Source organism: Engraulis encrasicolus, chromosome 13 (assembly GCF_034702125.1).
Source record: "Engraulis encrasicolus isolate BLACKSEA-1 chromosome 13, IST_EnEncr_1.0, whole genome shotgun sequence".
Lineage (NCBI taxonomy): Eukaryota > Metazoa > Chordata > Actinopteri > Clupeiformes > Engraulidae > Engraulis > Engraulis encrasicolus.
In genome coordinates this window covers 55,127,435-55,141,362 of record NC_085869.1, presented here as the reverse complement: position 1 = coordinate 55,141,362, position 13,928 = coordinate 55,127,435, and the positions used below count along the sequence as shown (strand labels likewise).

The window sequence follows — 13,928 nt, the reverse complement described above, 5'->3', positions numbered from 1 at the left end:
TGTCTAGGATTTTGTCAGGTACGTATGTTGAACTTCTATGAGCCCTTCATATCAGGTCAGGTGTGACATCACAACAGCACGTCATACTGTTTCCTTAGCTTTTGATGTCCAATTACGGTTGAAGGAAGGTTAAAAAGACCCACAATACTAGGTTAAAAAGATAATTAAATATGCCCCCCCTTAAAACACATAAAATGTAATGTACATTCCTTTTTTATTCACAAACAAAAAAATAACGCTCGAAATGTCCAGTGACAACCACCTGTGCATCATTTCAGCCTATCAGGATGGTTCTGTCCAAGACTAACCAGCAAATAACATCCAGTCTTTGTGTCATCCACTATGGACAACTACTTGCCCAAGCAATGTATCAATCAGCAATCTTGGCTGCGTTTCCCAAAAAGCCAAAGTAGTATATAAGTATGAGGTGCCCCCTTCACATCACTAAATGTTTATACTGTATACAATCATTTATAGGCCTACATCAAATATTTTTTATCGCACATGTAAATAAAATGCTTGTGCAAAATGCATGTGCGAGGTAAAATGGTGTATAAACCTTTAGTGATGATGTGAGAGCTAATTCTGATATGTCGTTATTGCTAAAGGGGCCCCTCATACTTGTTCTTAAGCTTAAGTACTAAGTTTTTGGGAAATGTAGAACTGATTTTGTACAGACCCAAGTCAATGCTTTCCATCAGATAGATCAGACTCTTTGAACAACACCACAATGTGGTGTAAAAATCTGTAATGCTGACATCATGTGAAATGTTTCGGAGTGTGAAATATGATATATAGTACATGTTCATCATACATTACATCTGTAGGCTAAACATAATCAGGTAATCAAGTCTGATTATATAAAACACCTGAATTACTGTGCATTGTATGGTGTTTGTGTCATATTCATTTACAGTGGTTTCCAACAGAGAGGAAGTAATTTGAAGTCATCATTTTCTTCTTGGTGTTTTCCGGATATTGTCCCCCACACACAAACATAGCTGGAATAGGCACAAGGGCTCATCTGAGTCTTGAGTCAATAAAGCATTAGCTATAAACTACTGGAGTTGTTTTTTGGAGTTTGAGACCCTGTTCACACCAGGCTTGTACCAAATTCCGAATGGAAAGAATTTCAATTCAAAGTAATGCCATAATACGAACACTAGGTGGTGGTGTTCTATGTACTTTCAATGGGTAGTGTAGATTAAATTCAAAGAAATTCAAGGTAATGGCACCACCTAGTGTTCATATTATGCCATTATTTTGAATTGAAATTCTTTCCATTTGGAATTTCGTACAAGCCTGGTTCACACAAACAGTATATGCATGTTTTTGTAAATGTATGAGGACTGTGCTGGTCATTACAGGCAGATACACAGTTTGAATTGTGTGTTGTATTACGATTTGAGCAGCTTCACCAGTTTGATGCCAGACTTAACTTTTCATTTTTAAGTCTGGATGGTAAATCTCCATTCTCTCCAGAAAGATCTCCAGTTACTTACAGCTGAACTCTTACATTTGACTAACAAGACGTGGATGATAGACAATCTTCACAGACACATCTGACTATTGAGTCTCTTTCTCCAGCTAAACTCAGCTCAGCTCAGCGGTGGTCAGATGTAGGGTCCATATCAAATAACGCTCCTCCAGTCATTTCCTCTTTCCTTCAGCCTCAGGCCTCCATGTTGACCCCTTCTCCCGTGGAGGAAGGAATCAAGGCAGGGTGAAGGAATTAAGCACCATGTGCAGGCCCCTTTCCTTCGATGACATTGCACCTCCCTCCTCTGTCCTCGTCATCTCATATTTTGTGTATTGAGATGCCATGATTGATGTGAAGGCTTGATGAGAAAGGCACAAGGTACGATTATTGAGGGAACGACAGAGGAAAGATTTTGATACGGACCCCTGGTCTGGTGTGGTCTGGTCTGGTCTTACAGTGGAGAGGCTTTAAAGTAGTCATCGAGAGACACGATGGACACTCCGCCCACCCAGTCCTGAAGCCACACCTGCTGGATCGCCAGCTTCATGAAGAACCACTTGTGTCCCACTGGCCACTTCTTCATCACCGGATGCCTGCAGAGGGACGGATGGACAGACGGACAACAAACAAGATGGTAACTGAGACTAGTTAAAGCAATAGCCATACTTAATTCTGTCCCTGAGAGCAGGACCAAACCAACAGGTGGACTTTTTCCTCTAATAGGAATACAAGGTCACCAAAGAAAAGAACAGCATAGTTTACGGCCATTTTTCTTTTTTGGTGACCTTGACAGTTTTACAATTTTTTGCTGCTCCCTGATGGTTGCGGAACATTACTGACACACTGGTTAAGAGACCACCTCAGGCACCTGGAGAGAGAATGTGTGAAAGAGAGAGTGACAGAGATAGAGGGGGGGGGGATAGAGGTGACAAACCTGGAGAACATGGCTTCTTTGGCAAAGTCCAGCTCTTCTGGTCCCACCTCCACCATTTTACCGGTCAGGGTGAGGCGAGCACATCTGGGGTCCTCTGGGTCATATACCATCTCTCTGAACAAAATAACATAAAGAAAATATTTATTGAACTCACAAAGCAGTCACTTTCATTGACATTACTGTCAGTAACAACCCTGCTGACACCTTTGACAAGGTCAGGGACAAAGTCAACCCAATCCCCCATACAATGTAATAAGGACTAGGGCCGGGACGATTAATCGACTAATCGTACAACATACTCAGTGGTCTGCACAGACATCAAAACACTACTTTGCATCCAATCAGCCACACACAGACAGCTGAACAATGTTGCTGAACTTTGTCTGGAGGGTCTGGCACCTGGCACCAGTGCTAGACAGGACTTTGACTTCCAGTCCAGATTGTCTGTCATTTATGACCAAGAGTACCACTTTGTTTTACATAGTGCCGAGGCCGCGTGCGCACGCAGCGACCGGCAGTGGCGTTGAGTAGTGCTGAGTGTCCATCTTCATTTTTTTTTGATTGGCAAAGTGTTAATAACCACCACACCCCCCTTTTTTAAGTGTTTTTAAATGTTTTTATGTCTGTTAAATGTTTTGTTTGTGTGTGTGTGTGTGTGTGTGTGTGTGTGTGTGTGTGTGTGTGTGTGTGTGTGTGTGTGTGTGTGTGTGTGTGTGTGTGTGTGTGTGTGTGTGTGCATGTGTGAGAGAGGTGTACCATCACTGCAAAACAATTACCCATACTGGGGCAAATAAAGGCTACTGCTACTCAGGGGCGGTTCTAAGGGGTGGCAGGGGGTGGCATTTGCCCCCCCAGAAATACGATTTGCCACCCCAATTAAGAGCCCTGATTGTGACCAATAGCCTTAATGCTGGACATCATTTCAGACATAGAACTTTAGGTTGCAGGGTTTCACTTTAAGGGATTCACTGTATCACATAAGTGTGTGTGTCGATTATATCGCGTTTATCATTTTCCCTTAGTGTAGGAGCATGCCCCCCTGAAATACATTTCGCCACCTCTTTGCCACCCCAAGAATAAATGTCTGGAACCGCCCCTGCTGCTACTAAAACTTACCTACAGAAGTCCCCCTCAGCTTCAGAAAATGTGAGTGATGCAAAGGGGAAATTTCTCAGGTCAGACACTGTGTAGTCCATCGGTGTAACGTAGAAGTATGGAACCCCAGTACTATTATCCACAGGGCCATCACTGATTGAAAAGATGTTTCCAAACGGCAGACCTTTTATCTGTAAATACCAAACAAGTATTTTAACAAGCAGACATTTCAAACACACTTTTATTATTTCTATTTTACAGAATGCAACTGGCAACCATTATGGTGTGTTAGGCTAGTGCATTACGACACTTGTAGGTCTCTTGTAGGCCCTGAAGGCATGTGGGCCTTGCAGTGTGTGTGAGAAAACATGTTCTGCCCATAGTCCCAAAGTGGGGGCCAGGAACCCCTAGGGGGCTGCGGCAGGTTGACTGGAAAAGCATAGCAAAACAAACTATTTCAAACAATTAAATAATTAATATACAGCAAAATAATAATAAAAAAGCTTAACAATATTCACAGCAGCTAAGGACATTGCAATAGTAATTGCATCTGAAAATTACACCTATTATGGTTAGGCCTAAGCTATTGTTTTATAATAATGCGAACAGACCTAGACTTTATTTTTCTGTGCATCCCCTTTCTCAAACAATGTAGCACAATCCATTGTAAGGGGGGCTTGGCTGGAATCTACCGGTATATGAGGCCTTGCCGTGGTTAAGTTTGGGAACCCCTATATAGATCCATCCATTGCAGCTTGCAGCTAGGCTGCCCTCATCTGTCCAAATGTGTTCGTACCAACGTTATGGCAGCGGGTAAATGAAAACAAACGACTGCGATGTGTAGACTTGACCAAAACTGTGTAATAGGGCTAAGAAGTCCCGGAATTATTGACCCGTCATGAATATAAGAGTTCAGCTGGTTTAAGTAGCCTACTTTCTTGAAAATGAATGGGGATTTCAGATGACCTTATCTTGTGTGGATAGCGTGGCAAGGTGCCCCCAGTCACTGTAATGTGCTACGTATCGTGCCGTCTTCGCAGTCTCCTCGTGCGGCGGTGGAGGAGGCGCTTTAGCTGGTGGGTTCACGGCTTCCATTCTATACGAGAATACGCGAGCCGCCGGGGAAGAGACATGGGCGAGGTCTTTGTCGGTTTTGGGCTGTGGGTTTTCAGCTCTGTCCGCATACGCTGTCGGTGGATACGCTTGTTGTTTCCAGATCCCCACATTATTCACGAGCAGTGCTGGTGCGACCTCTTCGTCTGACGCGGCTCCAACCTCCTCTTCAAGGATATCGTTCGTAACAGCCCATGACACGGGGTTTCTAATGGTGTAGCTGTCACCACAAAGTATTGTGGCATGAAACACCAATGCTATCACGACTAAACTGCACATGGCGGTGCCTTCAAAGCGCATAAACTTGCTCTGCTACTTGTCAGACCCTTGCGTAAACATTTGCACGCGCCGTTACATCACAGCACTGATTAACTTGCAAAACGGCGACTCCATGTGGTACACCATGGCGACACACGCTCCATCCACTCCACTCCTCTAATCCGCTTATCAGATGTAGGCCTGCTGTTGAGTCCAGCTGTTTCCTTTGTTTCTTTTTTCTTTTTTAAAATAATAATATAGTGGGAATGCAGGACCAAACATCTGCCAGTGGACACACGTGACGACGTGCTGAAGAAATCCACACGTCCCAAAACTTGGTGGTAGGCCACAAGGAGCACGAATTGGTTACTGGAACATCACGCATCTTCTACGGCAGGGATGTCAAATTCAAATTCACAGGGGACCAAAATTAATATCTTGGATAGAGTCGCGAGCCAAACTCAATATGTAGGCAACTTGAAAAATATGAAATGGAAATGAAATTGTGTGTGCACACACTCAAATAATGACTCAAAGACAAAGCACACAAGCACTCATAATTTTGTTTTGAGTGGGAGATGTTACATTGGCCTCTATGTATAGCCTATATTCGGCTACACACAAAATTTCATGTCCAGCTGTAATACTATTGGATCTCACAGGCCAAATAAAATGACCATGCGGACCAGATTCCTAGATGATACTGTTCAAGCATATTTACAATATCATCATCATCATCATCAGCTTTATTCCAGACTCAAGGTCCATTATCAACAAATACAACACAATACAGAACATTAAAAAAACATACAAAACACACTTATAAAAGACACTTGTACCAGTGTTTCCACATGTATGACTGGTATCGCACTGCACTATTTGGGGCCTAAGCCATTTAGTGACTTATAAACTATCAGAAGACTTTTAAACTCAATTCTAAATCTCACTGGAAGCCAGTGCAATGACCTAAGTACTGGAGTGATGTGGTCTCTTCTCTTTTTTTAGTAAGAATTCATGCTGCTGCATTTTGGATTAGTTATTACAATTAAGTTATTACATACATAGGCATACATTGTCTATTGCATAACCATTTAGGCCTACTCTGATTTTCTCTCATGGTGAGATCTTTACTGAAAATTCTATTAATTACAGTTACAGTGAATTAAGACACATAAATCATTAAACTCCAGCAAAATTATTTTTATTTGCACTTATTGCACATTGCAAAATACAGTACCAATGGATACAAATAATTCTGTTACAATTTCAATTGAAAAAAAATATATATATATGTTGTATATGTCATATTTCATTATTGTCTGAGAAATCAGATGATCGATCATTAGAGTGATACTGTACCATTTTTGGAAATAAGCTCATATCACACCTCCCCTTAAGTTAAATCATAGAGTTGTACCTTTCTCCTGTAGCCTACTTCCTGCTGTTCTCTGAGTATGGCAGTTCAATTTTTTACCTCCAAGCTAGCCGTTAACATCGAGTCCAATGAGATTCGCTGACGGCCAGCCTTTATTAAGTACATTTCATTTCCAGCACCACTACCACCACCCCCAATGTTTTCCCTTTTATGTCATTCAGGTTCAAATCTTTGGCAGAAATGTTTCCAAGACATCACCATTCATTTTTATAAAAAATATACATATATATTGGCTGAACCGGGTTCGATTCCCGGCCTGGGTCCTTTGCCGACCCCTCTACGTCTCTCTCTCAAATCACTTCCTGTCCACCTCTCACACTGTCCTATCAAATAAAGTAAAAAAGACAAAAAAAGAGAAAAATACCAATCAACAGAGAACTCTACTGTAGTGCTTTCACAGTCCTGGGAAGAGGTAGAAGTGTCTGGTGAGAGTGGTCCTGTCTTTACAGACCATCTGTCTTGGGAAGTCCTCAAAGCGCCTCATGACCTGTTGGCAAACAATGATGATATAAATAAAGAAGTGACTAGAAAGAATAGATCAAGTGTGTAATGACAGGTGTGTGCCACTAAGCCCATAAGCCAAATGTATTCAAGTGTTCATTACTGTATAAGGTAAATAAAAAACCTGTGATGCCTGTTCAGAAACTAACATTTTCACGAATGTTTAACGGCACCATCAATTTCAAGCATTCATATTGGTGATAGGTTTTACATTTGCTTATGTATGTAAAAGTAGGTCCAATCATCATTAATGCACAGCATTTAACTATATGAACTAGACAGGGATATGCACAGTGCCAATTTCCCCTTTTTTTGCTTTCACTTCGACATGATATCTCACAACAGCTATGGTATATCTAATTGCTACATGCTGACAGGTTTGAAACAAGTTTGAAAAGGCAGGAACGTTTCTTCACACAGGTACTGTCTGAGAGACACGCTTTGTACAGTAATTCCATTTCTCTGTGTGTAGGCCTATGCAGTGAAGCATTACAGTGCTGATATTCTGAGATCATTACCATTGTACACAAATCTTCCATATGTTCTTTGTGAGCGTGGGTGTTGAAAACGTCCACAAGGCGCTGAAAGAAGAATGACCCATCCTCCACATGCCTGTAAGATTTTGTGTCTATAGACGGAGAGACATAGAGAGAGAGAGGGGTGGGGGGACAATTGCATTTGGTAAAAGGCAGTAGTTTCAATGAGAAGCATAGTTTCACCTACTCTGCCCACAATTTTACATGCACCTTACAGCACAATTTAATGTCTTAAGCACAATTATGTAACAGAAAAGCCACATGATAACTGAATAACCGTAATTTTGTTTGGTCTCATCCTGTCTCTTGTCATAGCTGTTCCAAAATTACTTAGTTGTGCTTGTCAATGTCTCTACCTACCAGTGGCAGAGAGTGAGAGCAGAGGTTGACTATGAGTTAAAAAGCAGGATAGGCTGAACTCCAAACAATAACTAGGTCAGAGACCCACATCCTTCCCGGACAAGTGTTCAGTCTATTAAAACATTTTGAAGTATTAAGTCTTCTTTGTAGGGTTGGTGCACTTTTGGTGACATGCTTAATCAATTTCAAAAGTGGCAAAATACCAAGGTGATGGTCTTCTGTAAGGTAGCCTCATACTGCAGCAGGGGTCGCCGGTGACCCTATTCACTTGCTGAAAATGCTTAACTACATCATAACAACATTGCTATGACATTACAGAGAGCCATAGTGCTGCACTAATGCCTTCACTTTACGGGTAGTGCATGATTAACTCCTTTGCACAGAGCACCAAAATTGTAACGGCTATGTCTTAATCTGTTACGTAAGGCTATCAATGTCATAGCAATGTTGTTTTGATGTAGTTAAGTATTTTCAGCAAATAGTGAATAGGCCCACCAGTGACCCCATCTGCAGTAAGAGACCACAACACTTCGATGCATTTCAGCTTGGAGCCTATCCATTTTTTTGTTCATTTTTAAAAATTATTGTGTATTTTTCGAATGAGTATTTTTGTTTAATGATTGTGTAATTCAGTAAAAAGAATGAAGAGTCTGGACACTAACCAGGCGTACAGGAGAGGAGGGAAATGAAGTCTTTCTCCTGGTGTGCCATGTCGTCACTCTGTATACCGGCCATCCCGTCATCCTGCATGCCATCCGGTACCCAAACAAGTCCACTATCACCTGAAATATCAGAGTCACATTGATGAGTTCAGTTAAGTCATGACTCATGTATTAATAGGATAAATATGCCATAATGGTCCCATGTATGTGTTAAGTTAAGACACGACTCGTGTTATAGCTTTGCTGTTAACAGAATGACAATGACCAAGTTGTACCACATTTCTCCACTGTTAGACTCAGTGTAGTGCCATACTAGCATAGTTACAGTAGTAAAAGACTTTCAATGGGGAGGAGCAATGTGGCGCACCGCGCTAAGTCCCCCACATTTGGGCTTGTTTGCCCATGGGGACCCCTGTTCGAGTCCGGCCAGGGTAATTTCCCAGCCCTACCACATGAGCCTCCAGCTCAATTCCTGTCTCCTCTCACACTATCTTGTCATAATAAAGGCCCCACAAGCCCCCAAAACATACTTTCAAAAAAAGACTTTCAATGATTCATACATTGTTGCACAAGCGGAACAGTGCGTACTATAATACTATGGCTGAGTCTTGAGCAGGATGCCAAATGCTTGGTCATTCTCTTCGTCCATGCAGTGCACAAACAATGCAATTATGTGGTGACTTTGTACACTGTGAAATCGAAAGCCCACCTTGAATACTCAACCTGGGAATAGGTGAATGGTCACACATGTGGTGTTGTGTGTTATGTCACAACATTTTCACCACCCACATAGTGTTCATGGGTTGGTTTCCTCATGGGTGTCGATATTATGAGCACACGCACACATGCAACACAAAACACACACACAAATACCTTGAGCTGGGGGATAAACAAAACATATCCCAAAATGTATTCCCCAGATGCTTGTTTCAGACCTACGCAATGACCCATGCTGGTTAACAAACATGAAGGAAACTGTCACCTTACCCTTCTGTGTGGGGGTAGGTAAAATCATGCATGTCCTGTGTGTTGGTGAGAATACTGTATGTATCTTAACAACAGTCTCTCCGGTTGCTGTTATTAAAAATCTGCAGTGCTTACCAATTGAGTTGCTTGTCGCCATTACACCATTCTGGTAACAGGTAATTTAAACATCTGTGTCTTACTGGGTTAAAGAACTAAATAAGCTTAATATTACTACCATTAATGTCAAGCAGTATGGCCCTACCATATTTTTTCCCAATAGGCCTAGTCTTGAATTGAAAGTGAAAAAAAAGTGAAAGCCCATTGGGAAACTCCAACTCCCATTGTCATTGTGACACAGCACTCCACAGCACACAAGTGAACACTGCACACTGCACACAACGAAATTGCATTTATGCCTCACCCGTGCAAGGGGGCAGCCCTCAGTGGCGCCCCATGGGGAGCAGTGCGGTGGGACGGTACCATGCTCAGGGTACCTCAGTCATGGAGGAGGATGGGGGAGAGCACTGGTTGATTACTCCCACCACCAACCTGGCGGGTCGGGAGTCGAACCAGCGACCTCTGGGATGCAAGTCTGACGCCCTAACCGCTCACCCATGACTGCCCAATTAAGTATCAGTGCTTACCTTTTCAAGTTAATGAAGGCATAACTACATACTACGTTATAACCTACATGTGAGCACTGGTTTCATACAAAGCAATACCAAATATGCAGACACACAACAAATTGCATCTCAATACATCGGACAACAGCTGTTTCAAATAGGCCTAATGAGTTCCAAACTCAACCTTAAACAATGGAGTACTGCATTTATAGTGCACGGATGCATCTCATTGAAAATCATCAATATTTTTGCCATCATTGTAGAGGGATCAAAATGTGTTTAAGTTACCTCCTCTGCAGGCTTGAATGAGAATGACTTTTGGTTTGTTGCGCAGTCCAGGACAACCGGTGGTGTTGAGGTACTTGTAAATCTTATCAACAGGGAATACATCCAATTCAGGACTATCCCTGTTCCACTTAACCCCCATGATGTTGTCCCTTTTCCCATGGGACATCATGACCACAAAGGTGCTGTCGGACAGTTCGTGCTCTTTCCTTTCTGAGAAGTCTTTGACGGCTTTGTCCATCCCCTACAGAGATAAACTTTGTTAGCTGATGCTGTCAAATATGTAATCAGGTGTAAAAAAAGATCTTGCATCCTGCCCATTCCACCAGCAAGCTTTAACAGAAGGTCATCCAACCTTCATCAGGTAAAAGCTTTTATCTGAAGGTTGGATGACCGAACCGTTGTATTAAAGCTTCCTGCTGTCATTTTTTTTACACTTGAATCTCAACTGCACTGGGGTAATATCCTATGCACCTGCCCAACTACATGTGCAGTGCCTTTTGTAGCCTCTTACTGCAGTTGGGGTCGCCGGCGACCCTATTCACTTGCTGAAAATGCTTAACTACATCATAACGACATTGCTATGACATTACAGAGAGCCATAGTGCTGCGCTAATTAACAGATGTATTATCAGGAAATCCAATAAAAAAGAGAGAAAAAAAAAACGCATTTGCAATATGACCATTGTGTGACATTCAGACAACATTATGTAAGGGTTAACGTTCGGCGAGAAGGTCGCTACCGTGGAATAGCAGCACGACAGAGAGAATCTTTAGACCCCGACGCGGAGCGGAGGGGTCTTGTTCTCTCTGAAGTGCTGCTATTCCACAAAGCGACCGACTCGCCGAAAGTTAACCCGCTTATTATATGGATATACTTAAATGATTCATACATGGCGGGGACATTTCTTTAGGGCTATTTAGTGTTAAGATTGTTGCTGCGCAAAACAAAACAGTGCCGTTGTGGAACACCGCTAGGCAACAGCTAGGTAGCCAGGACAACAGGTGTTGTCTATCACAGCAGCTGATTAGAGTCTTGTTGAAAAGTCGCTTTAGCAGTGAAAAGTCTTGTTGCCATTGACAGCGGTCTGTTATAGACCAACCCGTCCGTTATCGAAAAATAACAGACGTGCGAACGTTGGGGAGCCCCGTTGAAATGAATGGAGCATTCGACCGATGACGTCACAACCATATAATAACAGCATTTAAAGGTCATGATACAAGGTAAAGCAACTTTTTGAACCACATTTCTGGGAAAACTATAAGAGGTTGTTCAGATGGTTTATCATTATGCCACTTTTGACAAGACAACTCAGACCAGCAGCAAATAACTGTTTTCAATCATCCCATCAGAGAATGGAGCCAGCCATGTTGTTGGCAACATTGCTCAAAAAGTTGTCAGGCCCAAGTGTATCACATTAGTCTCCAGGGTAATTATGTAAGATTTTTAACATCACCTATGTGCGCAGACCAACTGAAAAAAGGTAGGCTACGACCTGTCAGACGTGTTTCATCCTGCCTTACCTCTGCCGACTGGTCCCGGTATTTTATGACGTCGTACCCCAGGTTCTGCAGCAGAGCCTCCATTCTCTCCTCGTCCTTCTCCGAGCCTCGTCGGTGCATTCCGCTGGTTTCAAAGTGTACATTGTTTATGAGCAGTGCGAGCCGCTTCCGTTCATTCTTGTTCCGTGGTGGGTAGATCTAGATGCCACATTGTTTTTTTCTCATTAGGTATTTGTAGCCTATTTGTGTGTGTGTCTATTTAGGCTTATTCAGGCCTATAAGGTGCATAGATTATGGATAACATAGGCTACACAACCTAGGCCTACAATTATAATAAATTTTACATACACAATATAAACACAGTATAAGTATTAATATATACATGATATTACTTAAAACCTGAAATATTTATATGTTTAAAAACAATACAGTACTCTGTTTCCCTCCTGGAGTTTTGCTGACTTAAACTGTTCAGTTGTAGGAATGAGGACCGCTGACACACTGAACTCATCTTGACTTGAGACCTGGCTCTGGGGTAATGGAACTGAAACTGCTGGAATAAGGAACAAGTGAGGAAGAAAAAATTTAGAAGGTTGCATTAAAATGTCATTTATTGTTGTTTTTTTTTCATGGCATGACATATGTGACGATATGGCCATACACACACTTCATCTCTGCGTAAAGGTTTAAAACGTTTCTTTGACCATGTCTTTTTGTGTGAAGATGCTGGGTGGGTTGGGTTGGCTCACACACTAGTCCTACTCACTTGGTGCAGGGGCTTGCTGAGGTTGTAACACCTCGTACAAGTTTTCATCTCTCTCTTTAATGTGCTGGATCATCTTCAGAGAAGCTTTGTCGCCCTTCTTTTTAACCATGTCTATAAGGCAGCGCGCCTTATCTGCCTTTGACTTGTTTTCTTCCAATACCGAATCCTTCTCCTCTTCATTTAAGACTCGGTCCTCAACAAGATCGTCCAACAGCTGTTTGACAACTGGCAAAGACACCTTGTCGATAAACAGCTTGCGCATTCGTGCCAGGTCCGCTATGGAATTCGGGAGAAAACAAATCGTAGTGCGTAAACAGGACATCTGACCCCATGGCAGCAAATTAACCTATGCGCTCGTGGTGTGCAGCGTAAAGGATTACCATTTATAAAATCGCAAAAAAGTTAACTGACCATGGCTAATTAGCAGTACAGATGTTCAAAAAACTAGGCCAGTTGTTAAAATGCGTTCCTAAACGGCTGGGCATTCTTCCGCTCGGGAGAGAATTTTGGATACAAAGTGAAACAAGTTTGAAACAGATCAAATTACGCATCTAACCTAAATAATGCATTAACAAATGACAATGGAAAACGTTTGTTTAATCTCACCGGACATTTCTGCAGATTATTCCTAATTGTTTATGATTTTGTTTTTCTTCTTCCTTGCAGAACAAACTCTTTGACGCCAGTTCGCAATAGACACAGCCCCGCCACAAAGGCACTCTTCCTGTCTACATTTGGTTTCATATTTGACTTCCTTATAGGCTAGTCGTCATACCATAGGTGAAACATTGACGTCATACCATGGGTGAAAGGTTTCAATCCTCTAGCGAAACCTTTGACAAGGCCTGCTGGGACTGAAACCAGTCGTGTGGCAAATAATGAGTTGTTCTCCCTCTTCTCCTTTGGCCTCTAATTGTTTTTATAAAAGCACTCTTTGCTTGGAAAGCCTATCTCACAACTCCTGTTTTTTTGTTTTTGTTTTCAGGCCTATGGCTATTAGTAGGTGTCTTAATAGGCCTATGGTGTTTTCAAATGTTCAAATAGGCTAGGCCTATCCACCCCCATAAAGAGTTTCTTTGAGTTTAGCAGCTTATAGGCCTCGTATTTGCACTACTCTCCATTTACATATAGGCTGAATACAGAAATGATTTAGGCCTATTTTGAGATGGAGCAAGCCTATATTCTTCATAAGCTCTGTGACTGTCATAGATGTTTAATCGTATGGGTCCACTAATACCATAATCTCGCTGCCGGGCTGGTGCAAGGTGGAGCTCCATTTCTTCATTTCAGCAACTAGGCCTACTGTAGGGAAATCATGCAAGAACATGTACTTTAACTGTCAGCCACATGTTGCTGACCTGACTGTTGGCTCATTTTGGGGGCTTAATCATATACACCGGATGATCACAGA

General features: G+C 42.2%; 2 protein-coding genes across 2 annotated transcripts; both read right to left on the bottom strand.

The window, feature by feature from the left end:
- Positions 1-206: 206 nt before the first annotated feature.
- On the bottom strand, positions 207-5,001 carry creg2 (cellular repressor of E1A-stimulated genes 2). Its single transcript, XM_063214334.1, has 4 exons — positions 4,476-5,001; positions 3,531-3,700; positions 2,415-2,528; positions 207-2,073 (listed from the first exon to the last, which is right to left on the bottom strand). The coding sequence occupies exons 1-4, from the start codon at positions 4,920-4,922 to the stop codon at positions 1,932-1,934; spliced, it is 873 nt and encodes a 290-aa protein (XP_063070404.1). The 5' UTR covers positions 4,923-5,001; the 3' UTR covers positions 207-1,931.
- A 1,608-nt stretch (positions 5,002-6,609) lies between these two features.
- Positions 6,610-13,404, bottom strand: LOC134461409 (caspase a-like). The gene is made up of 8 exons (XM_063214335.1): positions 13,124-13,404; positions 12,518-12,793; positions 12,186-12,304; positions 11,773-11,949; positions 10,252-10,492; positions 8,375-8,494; positions 7,335-7,444; positions 6,610-6,802 (listed from the first exon to the last, which is right to left on the bottom strand). Exons 1-8 carry the CDS (start codon positions 13,128-13,130, stop codon positions 6,710-6,712), a joined length of 1,143 nt encoding a protein of 380 aa, XP_063070405.1. The 5' UTR covers positions 13,131-13,404; the 3' UTR covers positions 6,610-6,709.
- Between the last annotated feature and the right edge of the window lie 524 nt (positions 13,405-13,928).